Raw genomic sequence first — 20172 nt, 5'->3', positions numbered from 1 at the left:
TAATTGTCAACACAACTGACGAGATGTCTATCGTCTCTCTGATAGGTTCTTTACACACACAGTAACTTCCGACCAGCGTCCGTTACTCACGCACTCACTCTTACGTTCCCCCTATCTCGGTCCTTCGGGTGATCAGTGGTACCTCGTGACCCCCTTCACTCTAGTTAGCAATTACTCTGGGTGTCCGATACACCCGAACCACTTAAGCTCTCCTTGAACTTAAGATTTCCACCGGTTGTGCGCGCTCACAACCTGTTCCACAGTCACTCTACAAGCATTCAACTCCGCCAGACATGTACAACATAGATACAATACAAAACACCGCAATCTTAACACGCATGACCCTTTATACTCACTCTCGACCGATACTGCTGCTTTTCTGTCTCACGTCATCCGGTCCTTCTTCGGCGGGCGGTTCTTCCGATCATCGATCTCTAGGGGCCTTGGGGTAATCTAACCTGGCCTAGATCACCTTCCTCAAGAAGGCAACCATTCTCTATAGCTACCAACTGGAAGGGCGAGATTTTGATCGATATCTTATCACTATTGATCTAAACCTCGATCTGGTCGACTGAATCTTTATTGCCTGTCATTGAGGGAAGAAAGTGCATCTCTTACCAAGTTAGTTCACCCAATAAAGGACTCCGCTTCAAAGGATCACAAACAACTTCTAGCTTTCAAGCATTTATTATAAAGTCAAGATAAGTTGCAGGTACAAGCATCTCAAGATGAGATTCACAAGATACACGGGCCCAACTACATACATGTGCTCTCTGAAAGCCCTCAGACGAGCAACGGAAACTACCAGAACCAGTTCTAAAAATAATAGGGCTATTAGCATAGACACATACTGAGATCTCTCAGTCATTTACAGCCGGAGGGAAAAGACAGGTTAGGCTGTCCCTACCCTGATCTAGATGGTATCCCTACTTAATCAGGTCCCTACCTAACAAAGGTGTCAGCAGTGAATGACCCCCAAGGGAAGTCACCCACTCTCAGTCTCTTGGTGAAAACCTATAGTTCTCCAATCATGACCCCTCTCTGCCTACCCATCCGCTCTCTTAAGGGTCCTCAGGCTTCTGCTCTAACTCCCCCCAGGGGTGCTGTCCCTAATACAAAAATACAACAACATTTAGGACGCCCCTCGTGAGACGCCCCTCACGTGGTGTAGCTTCTGGCTTTTTCCATGATGAGGCCTTGTGGTCAGAGTCGACCTTGCTTCTCAGACTCGTCTCCGGCCCGCTGATACCCCTTAAACATTCCGGAACCCTCCTCCATGTCTGGTCCGCTTCTTGAACAGACTTCTATTCATTTTATTTCTAATTGAATACCCCCTTTTCTCTTACAGACAGATAGTTGCAGCCAAATCCCAATTCTCATAGACTTCCAACATCGTTGCAACGTTCCCCGGCCCAGACTAATATGTGTAAATCAACGTTAAACTTTTCAGGCCTACAACATTTCTCATAATGATTATAACTTTCGACTTTTCTTTAATTATGGCATGTTAGTACTCTTATTCTGCTATTCAGTAAACACATCTATAAATCATGGTCTATTTGTTATTACTAAAACATTAGTGCAAGCCACGTTGTGAAATTGAACCACCTTCCCCCTCCCTTCTAGCTCTGGCCCTGAGGCCTACCACGTTCAGCGTTTCCGTATGCCATCTTATATTTTAGCAGCTACACAACATGGCTTCAGGAATAATCACGTTTAATTATATCATTCGTTTCACACATTTCTGTATTAGTTCCACTTCTACTTAAATCTCTACATTAACTGCACATTTCAGAATATAGATGTAGGTACTATCAGCACTCATGGCATTTCTCTTCATGACTTGTGCTTACTACGTGTAAGTGTGACGCACTTCTACATTTTGGTCAGTTTGCGCTCTCTCAAAACCCAGGGCTTATGCCTAAAGCGCCCAGGCTGTTTTCAATCATCAAGGCTGCAGAGCGTCATAAAGGGGCAGTGCCTTACAGTGTTGTTGGACACCGAGGACCAGGGCTGAAATCAGGTAAGCCCTACAAATCCTGAGACTGCCGGCACATGTGCTTTAGCACATGTGCCTATATTGGAAGTGCCCGGGTTTGACAGACCCTCGCGCTGAGAGGCGCTCACAATTATGAGGTTTAATGGATAAAACATTTGTTTTATAAAAAATACGAGATGGCAATTGATGCAGACATTGAACGAGGGCGGTGCCCTGCTTCCCTAATCAAGAAACATCCCCTGATCATGGGTCCCCCCTTACCAGCCATTTACAGTGTGGCGGCCCGCCACAGGGTACCCGATTGTCCCCAGCGTATGCATTCGGTCAGAACAGAGGCTCCCACTGAAGTCAATGGGAGTCCAACCAAATTGTATCTGGAAACATCCGGATGCATCATACTTGGTCGGTTGGATTCTCCCAATCTGATTTGGTCGGAAACCATTCCCAAACCCATTCGGTTGGGAACCTTTCCAAACTGAATCAGAATCGGGCCCTAAGACGTTTGTCAGCATGAGAAGTGGAATAGTGCAATTGCATACATTATATCAAAGTCTTTGGGCTATGCTGGGTTTTGTCTAGCATGGCCAACAGTCATTTTTAGTCTATGTTAAGCCATACGTCCTTGAAGCAATGATCAAACTTGGAGAGACAGAATGGCTGTCTTCCTAGAATAGAATAGTGTGTTTGCATGAACAGAGTAAGAAAGGGTTATTACACTGGCATATTGTGAGAGAAACTCAAACTTGGAGAGACAGAATGGCTGTCTTCCTAGAATAGAATAGTGTGTTTGCATGAACAGAGTAAGAAAGGGTTATTACACTGGCATATTGTGAGAGAAACTATGTTCAAACAAAGCACTATATAATCAATTGAATATTTATGAATGAAAAGCACACTACCATGAAATGATAAACCTAATCATTATATACCTGAATATGTACGCAATACAGTAACGACAGTTGAGGGTTACAGAATATATAATATTGTGTATGCACACAACACCAGGTTTTATAGTGCTAAAGCTAACTTTGGAAGAGAATGTCGTATGGTTCCCTTGGCTGTAATTGCAGACACCATTAGACTATCTAAAGGCTTATCACTTCTTTCTTAGGAGTAATTGAGTTGCCTGCACACATGTCCTGCCTATTTTCTCAAACCTATAAAAATACAGATGGTTGAGTAGTCAAAGAATTTTGGTCCAAGGAGTGATGGAAAGTTTTCAGGAGGTGCTTGTTATTGAACGAACAGGTTGCCTTCAATTGAAAAGATTATTGAGACCTATTTTTGGAGTTCACTTCATAGATATATCAATCTATAGAAGGCATTACTTCTGACTCATAGATCTGAGAGGTCACACTAAATTCATCCAGTGACTCGATTTTCACAGAAAAACTGGGTACCACTATAGGCATCAACACTAAAACATGAAACTTTCCTCAAACTTCAAATTTTCAAACCATAATGAATGTCCTGAGAATAAGTCCTCTCCCAAACCCTCAGCCAAAATTGGTAGTGAGCAAAAACTTACAATAGCTGTCCTCTTCTGAGCTCCAGCAATTCCTCTAATCACATTTTCAAGACTGGCTCACATTATTCAATCTTTAAATTTGAAAGAACGCTTAACTAGTTCAAAGATCAGATCCTGAGCCATAGATGGCAAGACCTTCCATTAGAACCCCCAAATGCTCTTTTACCGAAGATAATGGGAATACATTTGAGACTGCCAAGATGGAAGGCACGTCGTATGTGTTTGAAAAAAGGAAAATGTTTTCTGCTTCAAGTGTGAGAAAACAGATGCATTTATTTTGCAAGGCATTCCGAATGCTTCATGCTATTTGATGCAAGACTGTTCTTTATTATTCAGAGTGTCAAAGGCACAGACCTCCACTGTTGCTGCTAAGAACCAAGTGTCAGTTGCTTCTGTAAACCAAAAGCAAACTTACTAAATATTCTGTTAAACCTAGGTTGGATGGTTTCATCATCCACTCCTGTCTATTCAAGACAGATCCAAAATGGTAAAGGCAACATCACCGGGTAATCAGGGGGTGCATTAATCTTAAAAGCACAACACTACAAAGCAAACATTCCTGCATGCTTCTCTAATGTAACAAACCACAAGGTGGTGGAAGAAATACTTGAAGTGATCTCAGCCACTGGAGATCAGTCAGAGTCACATCCCAGTCTTTTGTTTTTAGCCACTATGCACCCTCTGAAACCAGCTATTTAAAATCAGTTTTGTTTTTGCTCTAATAGGAACAGTCCAGCCCAAGCTGCCAGGCCTTGCCCCTTTCAGATGAGAACACACTGAAACGGTTTCAGTGAGCGGTTTAGGCCTCATAAGGTAAAGTTGGAGTACTTTGGTACAGTGAGCATGGGACTCATGTCTGGGCAGACCGGTTGCATTTAGGCCGCCTACTGCAACTGAAAACAAGGTAATAGATGGAATGCTTGAATTAATCGTAGCCACTATTGATCACTCAGTGCTACATCCCAGTCCAATCGTTTTGCCAGATGTGACATCTCCAAACACTCCAAGGAAAGGTAAACTGCAGGCTGTGATTTGCCAGCGCTTGTCGAACCACTGCAGCATTTCTGGCTTGCAGCAGTCTGTATAAACTGGAACGTTCAAGCAGTTAGGACTTGAACGCTGCCTGCATCTCTGTTTCCCCTCTGGAGTACATTTGGGTGTTTTTTTCTTTTATAGCTAGTTTCACTTCGCAGATGAACAAACCCTACACCATTAGCTATTTCTTGCTTTGCTTTTCAGCTAATTGTTTCACCGAGCCGTAATGCTGGAATGGGAAATAGAGATAGAAGCTGTGAATCCTATGTGAGCTATTGCACCTGAACTGAAGAGGGTGAAACGATTTACAGCTGTGCCTACACCTAATAAGATAGGGAAATGTCAAAGCCACACCCTCCTTCATTTTAAATGGTGCTTAAAGGGGCTATTCAGCCTACAAGACTGAGTATGACATGCTCCCAAGGCTAAGAGGGGGCTGGGTGAATACTCCCAGAGTTTAATGTTTTTACTGACAACTTGGCTCCCTAAACCATACAGGTACCCCATTAAGGACCTCCATGAGGTACTAGACCAGGAGGCTAGTTTCCTAGTAAGATTCTGCTCTTTTGTATTCCAAGGTTGTTGTTAGACTTAAACTGGGCTTTTCTTACCTCACTAATTATTTTAAAAGATGGATACAAATATGTTAACTCTGTACCCAAAGTCCAACAACATGTTGGTAGATTTGTAATCAAGTTTTAGGGATCACTGCAGTATAGAAATTGTAATAATGGATATCATACAGAGTTTGTTATAGCTCGTAGCTAATGAGGAGAACAGCATTCAACAGGGAGCCTTATTTTATGCTGGGGACCCTCGTATTCTATGTAACCAGTTGCAGTAAATAGCTGGGGTATCTTCTGCAACATTTGAGTAGTTCAAATCAGCACTTTCCGGCAGATCACATCAGGTCGGGTGGTGGAATCTGCATATGCAGCGCCACATATCTTAATTACTATATGAAGCTATCTGCATCACTTATTAGAAACTTGGTGTAGGATATCACATCTACACTGGTAACTCCCAGGTGCTACTTCCAGATTCAAAAGCTTTACATACCTTGATGAAGCAGATACTGGGCATGTGAGAAAGCTGTCCCTCGCTCAAAGCCACTAAGACTGAATTGTTTATGGTGAGCTCTCTTTCCACCATAAAAACATTGAGTGAAATTCATAAAAGTTGGCTGTTGAGGGTGTCAAATGTGAACTATGTATCTAAGAAATGTGGCCATCGTGTTTGTCGACTGTCAATGCAAGGACCATATTTGCCAAAGAATGAAGAGCAACTTTACCCAATTCTGTAATAGGATCTTAGCAACATACCGCAGTATCTTGTTTGTAAGCACTCCCAAGCAGATCTTAAATCCGTTTCAGAAAATTCATTTTCGAAGCCTGGTTTGGTAGAAGCTATAATCAGCAATATCGCATCACTCCAACAGTGCGCAGACTTGACCGGCTCCCTGTCACCAAACATGTGAAGTACTGCACCCTTACTTTGGTCTTCATGGCCCTCTGCCTAGAAGGGCTAGTGCACTGAATAGTAAGAATTAAAATATACACATCATAGAGGCCCCCCACAACTCTGGTCAAGGGTTGAATGATGTTCCATCATGTAGAGATTTATTTTCATGGTGAAATGCTCCAAGTTCTGTAGGCCAAGTTGCGAAATGCTCTCCGTAAAGCTCAGCTATTATGATGAGTTTTTAGAACAGACCAGCTGCATGAACCTTAACTAAAGCGTGTCACATCTATTTGCGCAAATCTGCGAGCTTTGCCGTGATATTTTTAAATATCCTGTTTGGTGCATTTAATTTAATTTAATTTACCCTTCCCCTGTTTTTAACTCCTCGCCCCACCTGCTTGCACGATAATCGTTATTATCATCGCTTCTTTGGCGAGTCCCTTCACGATCTATTCCCACTGTTGGAGGAAATCTTGGGGGAGAGAAGGACGCCTGGCGGCGCCATCTTTGGTGACGGTCTAGTCGCCATAAGGACACTAGACATCTATTTAAGGCTGTCATGCTGACGCGCAGCGGGCCCGCGCAGCGGGCCTGCCGGATTTCCGCCTGAGTTCAGCCCGTCTGCGCCGGGACGGGCCTAGGAGCCATGACTCCTGTATCAAGCTCGGCAGCCTGCTGCGTGTCTTCCGGGATCCATTCTTATACCGGTGAGGTTTTTAAATTCTTACGCCCTCCCATATATGCTGACTGCACTTCCTGCATTTTACCAACTCATAATTTTAAATGCTCAGGCTGTAATTTCTCTACTGGTAAAATGTCCAGATGTAAAGCATTGAGTCATACTCGAACACGAGGTAGACGGAGGGACGCAAAAACTCCTCTTAGCTGCCCTCCACTCCAGTTTTGGAGTATAAACTGCAGGTCCCTCCCGAAGCACAAAACAAAACATTTATGACTTCATCGTTGATGAGCAGCCTGACGCCATATTTCTTACTGAAACTTGGCTCCATGAAAGCTCTGGTCCTGACATTGCCATCGCAGTTCCTAATAACTACGTTATAGTGATGCAGGACAGAGACTCCGGAAAAGGGGGGAGGGGGCATTGCTATAATTTTTAAATCTACTTACAGCTGTAAGTTTGAAGCCTTTCCCTTTTCCGGATGTGAAGCTGCCGTTTTTAAACTAGCAATTAATCCCCAACTTACTTTGTCGGGCCTTCTGGTTTATCGCCCACCCGGCAATGCTAACACCTGGACGTCCTCATTTGCCGAGACTTTAGCTCCCTTACTTCTTAGGGCGGCACATTAATTTGCACCTTGAAGATCCTTTATGTACTACCAGCAAGCACTTCTTATCTGACCTTGAAGTTCTGAATCTTTCACTGCGTAACTTTGGATCTACTCATTCTGCTGGACATCAATTGGATCCTATTCTTTCAACTTTCATTTTGATTGTTCACAGAGTGCCCGCCCGCTGGAGTGGTCTGACAACTTCGCAGTCCACTTTTCCTTACCTCATGCTAAGAGCCTGGTAAAGGGTGGCTGCGGTAAGGGCGAATTAATCCGTCGGTGGGGTAAACTTGATATTATGAAGTTAAACCAGTACCTTTCAAATACTCGCCCTGACATTGATGTTCCTGTTTTGGAACTGAACACCGAAGTATCACACTGGCTCAATAATGCTGTAACTACTCTTCTCCCCTTAACGCCGAAACATTCTAGGTCCCACCATCCCCCTGCACCTTGGTTCTCTGATGATCTGAAGATCTTACGAGCCAATTGCAAGGCCCTCGAAAGGAAATGGAGGCATTCTTACTCTGTTTCTTGGAAAGCTGTTTATAAAGAAGCTTTGAAGGGGTATCACTCACAATGCAAAATTGCGAGAGCTGCATACACTGTGAGTACAGTGAAGCAAGCACAGAACTGTCCACGCACTCTTTTCTCAGTTGTCAAGAAGTTAACAGGAGCGAATACTGTCCCGATTCCTCCAGCGTTGGAGGAAGCTCAATGCAACTCTATCGCTGAGTTCTTTATTGCCAAGGTTGAGCGCATATATGACTCTATGAGTACTCCCTTGACAGTAATTGAACCCCGACTAGGACAGACTGTGGTGATTGAACAACCCCTTCTAATGGCGAGAGTTACAAACTGGCAACTGTTTGATGATACCTCGTTCCTTTCCTGCTTGAACAGTGTTAGATCTGGATCACCACGTGATCCAATACCTGCGAAAGTCCTTAAGTTATTGGACCTTGAACCCCGGCGGGTTCTTATGAGATTGCTTAATGCATCTCTAATTGAGTCTCATGTGTTACAGGAATGGAAGCATGCAATGGCTGTCCCCCTCCTAAAGAAGGCAGGAGCAGACATGTCCAATCTCGCTAACTTTAGACCCATATCTTTGCTGCCTGTTTTTTCAAAAATGTTGGAAAGGCATGTTAACACTCAGTTAAATCATCTTGTGGAAAGTTCTGGATTCTTACATCCTTCCCAGTCCGGCTTTCGAGCGCACCACTCCACCGAGACCGCGCTCCTTGGGGTGACGGAGAGTTTACGGCACGGTATCGATCGCGGGGAGACATCTGCACTCATCCTCTTGGATTTGAGTGCGGCGTTCGATACCGTGTCCCATTCCATCCTCCTGAACTCTCTCCGGTCCCTGGGAGTAGATGGTCCTGCGATAGCCTGGATTGCCTCCTTTTTAAGTGAGCGCACTTTCCAGGTCTTTTCAACGAAAGCTGTTTCTGGTACTTGTTCATCACCGTATGGCGTTCTCCAGGGGTCTATACTCAGCCCCCTACTATTTAACATCTATGTTAGACCCCTGGCTACCATCGTGGAGGACGCTGGGCTGACCATATTTTCATACGCCGATGACACTCAGATTGTTTTCTCCCTTTCCAGCAGTGAGGGCAGCAATATATCGGACCTGAAGGTCGGACTGTCGCATGTCGCTGAGTGGATGCAGAAGCATCTCCTCAAGTTAAACGGTGACAAGACCAAGATCGTCATCTTGGGGAAGAACAAAGATCTTTGGGGCCCTCAGCACTGGCCTAGTGACATGGGACCCCTTCCCCAGCCGGTCTCTGTGGTTCGCAACCTCGGATTTCTTATAGATGACAAGCTCTCTATGAGGCAGCAGGGCACTAAGGTGGCCTCCGTTTGTTTTGCTACCTTGCGATGGCTCCACAAAATCCTATGGATGCTGCCCCGTGCCACCCAGAGAACCGTTGTCCAGGCGCTAGTAATCTCCCGCCTGGACTACGGAAATGTCCAATATCTCGGTGCCGACTCTTTAGCCATCAACAAACTTCAGGTGGTGCAAAATTCGTCGGCCTGACTTCTTTGTAATGTACCGAGGAGATCTTCGGCCTCACAGGCTCTTCGTGACCTACATTGGCTTAGGGTCCCGAGCCGTATCAAATTTAAAGCCCTGTGTCATCCCTTTAAATTAAGCAGGGCTTGGCCCCAAAATATCTACAGAGTCTTGTCCAAACCTACAAACCCAGTCTCACATTGAGATCTTCTGCAAATGGCGCTTTTGTTGTTCCAAGATTTAAACTTGTAAAGATGGGGGGCCGGTCCTTCTCCCATCTTGGCCCCAAATCCTGGAACGCACTACCTATCGCCCTGAAATCAGAGACTGATTTATTTTGCTTTCGGAAAAAACTTAAGACCCTGCTCTTTCAGTAGTCTGTCCTTTTGCTCTAGCTGGCTCATTACACTGTGCTGTGTCTTCTTTTCTCCTTTTGTCTATCCTGGCGCCGGGAAACCCACTGCGGGTAGCTGTTACGCATTATAAGTTAAAATAAATGAGTTGGATGAGCTTAAGAGTAGGTGGAAACTCGTCTTTTTTAGTGTACTGATTGGTTGAGCAGTGCACGTGTGCCTCTGCCCTGATAATCATGTTGCAACGGGAATGGTAACGTAGTGTGTACCCTTTACCTGAGCGCCAGAATGCATATCAAATTTATATTCTGACTTTTTGCTTGGCCATGCTATCATGCTATCTAGCATATACGCATAGGACTAGACCTGCCCCATGCTCTAATAGTTCCAGAAGCCTTTCGGTGACCAGGATGCACACCAAGCATGTCCTTTTAGCAGGCATAGGACTATTGTCCGCGCCCAAGATAAGTCACATAAAGTGTTGGCATCTTACTAAGTTTGGGTAAATCAGTAATATAACCATACATTTTTTCCGGTTTCAAAATAGAGCACTGGCCACACATATACAGATCTGCGTTTAGGTGAAACGGAGACCCTCTCAGTGATATTCCATGTGTGAGTTGAGTGCATGGAAGTGCTGTGAATGTTCAGCACGTGTGGTGTTAGGATTCTGTGGTGGTCTGAGTCTAAGTGCTTGAACCAGTGGGATACATTTGAAAGGCTTTGGTGTATGCCTGATACAAGATGGAGGTGGATACAGTTTCCCTGGACAGTAGAAGTGTATTGAGTGCATTCCTGTGGCAGGAGGGTTGATCTCAAGACACTGAAGCTAGGGAGGCTGGATAACGAGATACACTCAATTCAATGAGGTCCCCATTAGCAAAAAGCTGCTGCTTAGTTCTTTATAATTGTTCCATTTGGTGAATGCTAGTGAGACTTCATTTTCTATTGTGTAATGTGAGAGAATTTTTTGCATGCCTGCCCTTTTGTTTGTCACTGATTACTCCTTCAGAAAGGCTGATGGGTGACAGCCAGGTGCAGAGATCTCCCACGTCAGTGTGTCCTTATTTTCAATACTCCAGCTTCGAGTCAGCGTCGCTGCTGCCTGCTGTGTAAGTTATCATCTTGCACAAAGGCTGTGCCTGAGAAGCAACCTAAAAATGGTATTTGAAACCCAAACTAGTTCTGCCACTTTGGACAGTGGATCCAAATCCCTCATCTGGAAAATGAGTATAAAAGTGGGATCCAAACCAATCCACTTTGTTCTATTTCCAAGTTCTTAATGACCAAGGAGTGATATGCTGTGCAGGATGCCCAAAGGACTGCTGTGTGACCAGGGATGGTGTGTGCTTGACAACCAGTCTCCCAGACGTGAGGGGATAATCACCTGAAGTATGCATTTCTTGCTGAAAATACTGAAGGTCTGTCTACAGTCAGAAATCTGCCTTTCCCCTTAGAAAGGGAAGGAGTATGACTGTCCCTGCAGGTCGCTATTAAGGACCAGACACATATGGAGGGTCACCCACCATTGGCGTAGCTAGGCACTTTGCTGCCAGTGGCGGTCTTGGCAACGTCGAAGAGCGAGGGAGGAAGCCGCCACCCTCAAAACCCGTGCCGCAAGGAGGCGGACTGCCTGCCCCCTTGCTACGCCAATGTCCCACACACATATATTGAAACAAAGATGCACAATGGCACAGACATAAACACAATCCCCGTCAACATTGTACGTAAGTGACATCACCAGTTTTGTGACATTTCATTGACCTTAGAGATTGAGTGTACAACCGCTCTCTGCAAAGTGAAGAAATGACATACCTTCTAGAAGCTGGTACCTCTACAACATATCTGTTTTTTATTGTGTGGTTATAAACCTCTGACACTGGTTTATTTCTTTACCCTTTCATGAAAACTTCTGCCACTGGTTCATTTCTTTACCTTTTATGAAAGACGAGAGTTAGGGTCATTACAAAACTATTTAAAACAGTTGTAGTTCAAACAATTAAAGCTACAATGGAATATGTACACCTTGCAAGTAATAATTGGGCCCGGTGAAGTTTCTGCTATGTAAGCATAAGCTCACACAATTTCAGAAGTTTTGTGGTACGCTTTTTACCTGAAATTCCAGAATTGGCCCTTTTATACAACACTGAATAGTTGTAAGCCATGTGCTCAACTCCCAAAACAGGAGCAGTTCCTGTTTGCTGTGCTTGTGGGTTTTGCACACTTTTTTAGCATTAAATGCGTACTCATGTCCATTTTGGATGCAAGGACGTATTTTGTGTTGAAATATCGCCTCAAATTCAAGTTCTGAATTGCACGTAATTTTTCCATATAACATTAGTAATAACTAATACTTTTTTTTTTAGGTACAAAAGACGCCGCACTTTGGAACTTGAGTTATCTTATTTTACTGCACAAGTCTGTGTGACAGACTTGGGATCTGTGCAATAAAATAAAGTTCCAGAGTGCGGCGTCTTTTGTACCAAAATTTACCCTGGCCTTTGGTTTGGCCCCACGCCTGCACCCACTGTCGAGCGATCCGGCGGGAAACCACATTGCGCAAAAATAATAATAATAACTAATACTGTCTAACTTACGATCTTATTGTGGGGTAGAGCAATTTATTATACTTAAAGCAATGCTTGTTAGAGCATAAGTGGTCTTGAAATGGAAGACAGATGGTTGCTTATGAGTTGTAGTATGCAGCTTGCTGGCACTTATGCTATTGCTGCATTACATTTCTTTAATTGGATAAGAGGGGCCAAGACGTTTTGCAGACATTTAATGGGGTGCATCGGTTCGCTTTTTCGACCCAATTTTGCATTGCATAGATTGGGCCTGGGTACAATTTTTATGCGTTAAAACAAAATTCATGAAATATTCAATTACGCAAGTTTTGCTTCTCGGAGACTTGTTTTAGGCAGAAACTTTTTTTGAAGACATTTTTTTTTTAACTTAAAATAGTTTTATGCTGGTATTTTGCTTGACTTTTTTTATGCAAGGTATGTCTATACACGAAAATATCACTCGTATCAGCAATTTTTTTTGTGCTCCCACATCCCCCCCCCCCCCCCCCCCCAAATAAAGCCGATTTTGCACACCCCTTATGGCTTTAATAAAAACACAATGCACATGTAACAAAAAACTGAATAACACTTTCTACATGAAAATGGATGCAAGTAAAGTTTCTCGTCGAGTTAAATATGTTTGGCGTAAAAGTATTTGTGGAATAGAAATAATGTTTTGTCTCCTTTCTATGACACGAGACGGTCCTCTTGCACAGAGGTGTATATACCGATACTACCAGTCTGGGGACCTCATTGCCTGTTCCTTCGGCCTCTTTTCAGCAAACGGATCTTCGGACGCGTATTACTTCCACGAGAACTGCTACCTGATGGGAACCATCGCGAAGGCACGACTTCAGGGGTCTGATTTACTTGTGCAGCAACATTTCCGGTGGGTTCAGCTGCGGTGGGACGGCGAACCAATTCATGGCTTGTTAAAACGGTTTTTAAGAAGGAAAGCTATACATAAGGTAAGCCGCTGTGCTGGGCTGGCGAGGTTATTAATAGACACATATTCGGAGCCAGGGGAACGGGATAATTTTACCACAGCGATGAATCAGCAGCTGCAGTTCGAGGCAGGGGGCTGGCACGTCATGCTAATTAAAGTCAGAGCAGCCTCGTTAGCCTGGTGAACTGCAGCAGCGTATGTGTGGTTCCTGGCTACAGTATGCGTACTTATTTTGAATGTTTTGTCCTAATTACCATGCTATTTGACAGTGTATGCTGTTTTCTTATAATTTTAAAGGAAATAAAAAAGTGTGAGGGTTAAAAGGTTCTAACAAAGGGATTATTTGGCAAGTGACAGGAAAGTCTAAAGCACTACAAATATGATCCCATCAACAACATTTTGATCAATTTTTTAATAGTACACATTGCTGCCTCGAACTTTCAAGATCACGTTTTCCCCACAAAATATTTTTTCTTTCATTATTTATTAAAATCATAAAGTAGCCTCAGGAGTTCTTTGGAATATTCACAAGCATGTTTAATTAAAACTATACTATAAGTTGAGTAAATGTAGTTGTAAACCTCCCACAATCTGTTTACATTTTATCATCTAATTACCTCCACGTCCTTTTGCACCCCCAAATCTCAAAGCATGTTTACTACAGTCAATCTTGCTACTGGAATTCAGGCATAACTTACACCCAGGACCGGAGTGATAATAAAGTACTCTCAGAAAAATATTTTCAAAGTGTGCTCAGACTAAGCAGGTGTCCTCGTCCAAGCGGTAGGCATGCCTTAGTGTACTAAAATCTATCATATTATTTTAGGGCCTGATTCACAAAAGTAACCTTACACTTTTGTGTAAGTTTATGATTGTTTGCTATTCACAAGGTATTTTGTGAGTAGCATCTTGGCAGTTACATACGGTAACTGTATTTGCACTCCTTAGTGTGATGCATGGAATGAATGTGATATAGGGTTGGAAAGAGACTTAACTAAGTAAAGCTGTGATGAAGGCTGAGGACCAGCAGGAACATAGAAGGCCGAAACATGTTTGCTAGGTTACAGTATATAAATGATTCATTATACTTCATGTAACATACATGTCATATGGTTTTAATCATATCTAGGGCACTCCCTCAATAAAGACAAAATAGCCTACAGGGAATACCCGAACATATTTTTACAACCCTGGATCCCTGCCATTGTCCAGTTTATCTTACCTGAACTCCCATTCAGTAGTTGAGTCTGCTATGGTGGTATTTACCTGCCTTGGTGTGGATAGGTCACCAAGATGAATCATGCTACAACAGGTGGTTGAGATGGCCTATCCAGACCTTTTAGGATGCCTGCAGATGATCTAGGAGTGTAAAGCTTGTTCACTCCTTTTTACAACCTAAGCACCTTTTGTGTGGTAAATAGATAATGCACATTACAAACAGCAACAATACTGGTTCTTCTTACATAATTATTACTGGGATGGGAAAAAAATAGCTTGCAATAGATAATTTTGGTACAAAAAAATAAGCAAACAAGTGACACCCACTACAACAAGAGGTGTGGAAGAGGTGTGGCGCAGCGGCCAGGGTTCCTGACTCCGGACCACAGGGTTCTCGGTTCGATCCCCGGCTCCGGCGGCAGGTTAACTCAGCACCATGTGACTCTGGGCAATAGCTTGCTTAATCTTCCCGACTGCCCCCAGCGCTGGGACACCTCAGTTGGAGGTAGCTGTGCGCTTTACAAATGCTGGCATTTACAACAGCTCAAAAGTTATGTAAAACGTGTGTTTCTGACTGGCATAGGTACTAGCAAATTATATCAAGAGAACAAAGTAACAAACTGATAACGGCATAGGGCGCAGTATAGATACAATCATCAACATAGACATTTTTCTCTTAGAATATAAGTAGCAAACAATTTGTCTTAAACGAAGGGTGTTCATCAATCAATCGAAATAAGTCTAAATCCAAATAGTTGAGACCACTTATATAATGTTGATGTTTTAACCCATGAGGTGAATTGGGTTTGTTGATCATTGTACATATGTTATTGGTTTGTGTAGCTCTATTGCTGCTCTGAGAACTTTGCATTTGCACTTTGTTCACTTTTTTTTATTTGTGAATATCTAGGGCGAGCAGTATGTATTTTTACTAATGACATTGATAACCTATTTAGATGCATTCTATAATCGACATAAATATCAAACAATCGTTATCAACTCTGGAGTTCTGTAAGGCAATTTTGAACAGATGAGTTTTGAAAATTTTTCAAAATGTTAGGAGATTGGAAATTAATCTTATAGCCTCAGAGATTTGGTTTATATTTTCTTTGAGGATGGGATTTCAAGCGTTAGACTTCCTTTCTCCCTTGTTGCTCATCTGTAGATTTTCTGGGTCTGTATTATTTATTTATTTATTTTTGTAAGTGGGGTAATTTGCCCAGATTTAAGAGCATGAGGGAAGATACCTCCTGCAAGGGATAAGGTTATAATTTTGATCAGTAAGGAAAACATTTTTCTGCGTATAATGTAATTTGAGAACTTGTTACAGTTCTTCAAGGATGGGTTGTTGACCGCTATTTTGTGACGGTCACATAATTTAATGGGTCAAAAAGATGCCCATTTAATTACTACATTTTGCAGGAATGGACCTGAAATAATGCTTCCTAAATTTTGCCCATAAGGAACTCAGCCTTCTTTTTTGAACTTGAAATTTCTTGGGTTATTATTCAACTCTTCACAAGTAACACCCAGAAGCAGAGTACCATTCTTAACTGTTCAGTTAAGTATTTGTTTCTCCTTCTGTGCACTCAACTGGACTTCTCGATAGCTGCTACCTGGGTCGTATCATGAACAGCTGCGCCAGCTCAGCCCAGAACCAAGCGCATGTTATATGTGCCATCAGGATGTAAAGTGAATTCCTTTTGCCCTATATTTCTCCTAGTTCGAGCTTGGTTTTCAGACAGTATAGCTTGGAAACAGTGAGCATGGTTTGCACCTTTCTGTGCTCTGTTGTCTAAAGTAATGCATTAACTCTAAGAACTATCCGGTTAAATGATTGAGCTTAGGACAGTGCAAGCTCATGAATACAGGTGTGCGGCAGTGCCTGGATCTATCTATTCATGATACAGCCCAATGTTTTAAGCTGCCATCAATCAGATTGTTCTCATAGTCTGTTCTGATCTGAACATGTATTCTTGAACTTCATTTTTCTTATTCTCTGTCTTCTTATTCCGGTTACTGTCCCCTAGCACTCCAGTGTTTCTTATTTATTTCTCACAAGACAGGAGGATATTACATGTTTTCCTTCTTTGGCAAAATATGGGATACCTTTAAAGATGCACCAGAAAAAAACTAAGTAGTTGTCAAATCCAAATGTTAGAGTACATTGGGGTTAATCTTATATTTTAATAACAATTTATTGGGTCTTTATATCATATAAACCTTTCATGGGAATATAGTTTGTATACAGTGATCAGATACATTCTAATAATAAGTTTTTCACTGTGGTAACGATATTCATCTTGAACTGGATGAGTAGATTTATATTATTTAAATTATTTGTCTGCCCTTGTAATAAACAGTTTTTAGTAAAGTTAATGTTTCACAGTCTTGATAGTTTATATCATACTAGTTCAACAAGTGAGTAAGTTCCTTTCATTTTCAACCATTGAACCAAAAACCTTTATTAAAAATAGTGTGGTTTGTAAAGGATTTTTCCTTCATTGTTCATTTTCATTGAAGTACAATGATTTACCAATCGTTTGTTTTCTCTTTTTATGGTTTATTTAGCTTCTGTAGGTTTATTCAGTACATAAAGTAATAAATCATATGTGTCTTTCTTTTCTTTTATAGTTCAAAGGTAAAACGCCCCCACTGTGTGATCCAGTATGTAAGAGCATTGATTGGGTCTGCTCCGTCTGGCATCAGCTGAACGCCTGCTTATCACGCTTGGGCACACCTGAGGCACTCATAGGACCGAAACATTTCTTGTCTTGTCCGATAGTGCCAGGAAATGCTCAAAGCATAGTAAAGTGAGTAACTGTATTTACTATCATTCAAAATCGGTTGCCTCAGTACTCATGCATGAAGTTGGCACTACTCTCTCCATTAAGTTAGTGGTAGCCTTGCTTTCACATTGATCTGGGATGTATAAAATCCCCACATTGTTATGTTTAATTTGATGTTAGTTTTATAATTAATATTTTATGCGGGCAACAGATTTTTTGTGCTGTTGATATGTGGCACTTATGAAAGATAAGAAAACAGAGAATGGAGTCTCCCCTCAGTGCCATTTTATTGAAGAAGAACATGGTTTTATACATAATAAAAGTAGTTGAATCGGTTTTATTTAGAGGTTTGCATTTCTAGAAAAAGAAGATTCAAATTTACCTTTTCATTCGCAAACAATGCATAGGTACATTACATGGTAAAACAGTGGACATATGTATGCATATTAGAAATGTTAGGTTCCTCATAATTAGATGTTTTTACTGATACCCAGGGAGCATGAGGCAACACTAAATTCTGTGAGGGTGAATTTGTGGTGCACACCTAATTACAATAATCAATACATTGTGATAGAAATGGGCAGACTGATGTTTTAGTACAGTCGGAAAAAAAGTTTCAGTATGGTGTCAAAAAAGTGAAGAGATAAAAGGTGGACTGTCCTTAGCTGTTATGGTTTTTGTACTTCAGCAAGTAGGCCTACTCTGGGTTTTGATTTCAAGTAAAAAAAAAACTTCTGGGGCAAGATGGCCGCTGACAGGCTGTAGGGAGAGGACGTGTTCTCCCTTCTCTCCCTGAGATCGTTTACCGAGTGAAAGGTGATGCGGATTTCATAACTGGTGGACTGCATTTTTTAGAAGCACAGACCCATGAGTGAGGAAAAGAAGACATGCTGCATAGCTCGAAAGTGATTCTCTCGACTGTAGCTGTAACGGAATACAGCCCGAATACGAAGGTTACAGCTTCCCTAACGGTGGGGTCAGTGCTGGCGTGGACATTGGCTCGTATGAGTCAGCTGATGGTGAAGGCTTTTGTTTGGAGACAGCAGCGTTATCGAAGGGCGGCAGACGCTGTATCCAGTTTGTGGCGAACGATGGCTCCGAAGATTGTTAAGAGCCTGAGGGAAGAGAAAGAGAAAGCTGCCTGGAGTGAATCGGACGTTCCGGCAGCTAATCTCCGAGCGAAGAAGCCGATGTGGACACAGGAAGAGCGGGAGGATTTGCGCGCTGCCGAGCAGGGGAAGAGCGCCGGCAGGAACAACGAGACCGATAACATGATGGGAGAGAAAAAGAAGAAGAAGGAGAAGAGCAAGGCGGCATCCACTAAAAAAGGAAAATCTTCGGAGCAGGTAACCATGAGACAGCCTTCAGTGTATGAGGCGTTCCTACCTGCTGTTACTGCCAATATACGTGGGATATCAGCTGCCGAGTCGTCCCCAGTAGATCCTGCTGCAAGTTTATCGAGCGGGGGTGCCCCTGCAGCTCAGCATTCGGTTCAAGACGGGCTCACAACAACGGATCCAGAAGGCTTCAAGACAATCGTAGAGGTAACTGGCGTTGTGAATGTGCAAGGAGCGGGTGATGTGGCTGCTGTGCTGTCAGGAGGGGTAACGACACAGGAGCAGGAGCAGGCGGAGGAAGTAGAACAAGGGAAGGCTAGGAGAGAGATCGACGCTCAAGTGGTGCAAATGGCTAAAGTAACTCGCGTTGAAGAAGTGCTGGCTCCGCAGGAAATAGAAAAAGAAGCGGCAGTTAATGTCGGTAGTGTTAGCCACCAGGCTGAGGAAAGTTTTGTGTCTGCAGCTGCCGATAAGATCTCTGTGCTAACAGAGGTATTGTCAGAGGATCTAACAAAGAGATGCAGTGCTGTTATCCCGGATGAAGTAAGCACTCAAAACTTGGTAGTTAGTGAAGGAGAGACGAATTTTGCACTCAATATGAATAGCTCAGTGACAGTAGGAAAGAATATGGCTACTTTAATTACTGATGGTTCAGTGGTAATACCAGGCTCCCCAACTGATGAATGTTTTTTCTCTGTGAACGAGGGAGAGGGGGAGGAGGACGAGGATGAGGAGGTGGTCGGAGAAGGGGAGGGGGAGTCAGAGGACTCCTCTAGCGCTGAGGAGACGGAGAGTGACCAAACAATGTCGGGGTTAGTAACAGAAACTGTAGCCACATCAGAGTCTGGAGAGGCTTCGGCTCAAGAACTATCTGCAAAGTGTAAATCAAAAATCTTGACCAAAAAACGAAGAAAATTAAAAGGCATTGTGAGTCCTATGAACCTTGATGTTGCAAAGAGACTTGATTGGGACTATTCGGCTACGTCACAGATGTACCAAGAGACTGCCGGGGGGTCAGCAGATAAAAATATGGGCACTTTAGGGATACATGAGCAAAGTATGGAACAAAGATCTAGACAGAGTGAAAGTCAGAACCAGAGTCAGAGTCAAAGTCAATCCCAGGGGCAAACACCACAAAAGGGGTTTGAAATGATGTTTACAATGTTGAAGCAAATACAAACCGAGGCGAGAGTGGAAAGTCGTAGAGTCAGGCAGGAGAGTAAAAAGATACAAGGATCTCTCCGTAAAGTAAATAAATTATATGTAGATCTGGCAGGGAGAGTCACAGAGGTAGAAGAAAGAAATGGGGTGCTGGAAGATGAAATAAAGGGCTGGAAGGAATTCAGGCAGGAGCAAGAGAAGACTACCACCGATATGCTATGGAAGATGGAAGATTTTGAGAATAGGCAACGCAGAAACAACATTAGACTTTTGGGTATTGTGGAAGGTAGAGAGGGGCAAGATGTGAGATCCTATGTTATAGAGCTTCTCAAGAGTGCACTTCCCGACATAAAAGGTTGGGATTGGGAGTCAGAAATTCAACGTGCACACAGATTTCCTTTTACACAGAGAAAGGGGGATGTCTCAAATAAGCCTAGAGCAATACTTATATATGTTGGAAATT

The 20172-nt window shown here is 42.9% G+C and overlaps 1 protein-coding gene across 2 annotated transcripts in view; it reads left to right on the top strand.

Moving 5' to 3' along the window:
• The window catches only part of CTTNBP2 (cortactin binding protein 2), a 670231-nt gene that overhangs the window by 518738 nt on the left and 131321 nt on the right, over window positions 1–20172 (top strand). For both annotated transcript variants that reach the window (XM_086919417.1, XM_086919418.1), the window contains 2 exons: window positions 13039–13226; window positions 17057–17235. In XM_086919417.1, coding sequence (XP_086775543.1) covers window positions 13039–13226; window positions 17057–17235 — 367 coding nt within the window. The remainder of the gene's footprint in view (window positions 1–13038; window positions 13227–17056; window positions 17236–20172) is intronic.

The sequence above is a fragment of the Lissotriton vulgaris genome, chromosome 1_1 (assembly GCF_964263255.1).
Source record: "Lissotriton vulgaris chromosome 1_1, aLisVul1.2, whole genome shotgun sequence".
Taxonomy (NCBI): Eukaryota; Metazoa; Chordata; class Amphibia; order Caudata; family Salamandridae; genus Lissotriton; species Lissotriton vulgaris.
This window is presented reverse-complemented; position numbering and strand designations above follow the sequence as displayed.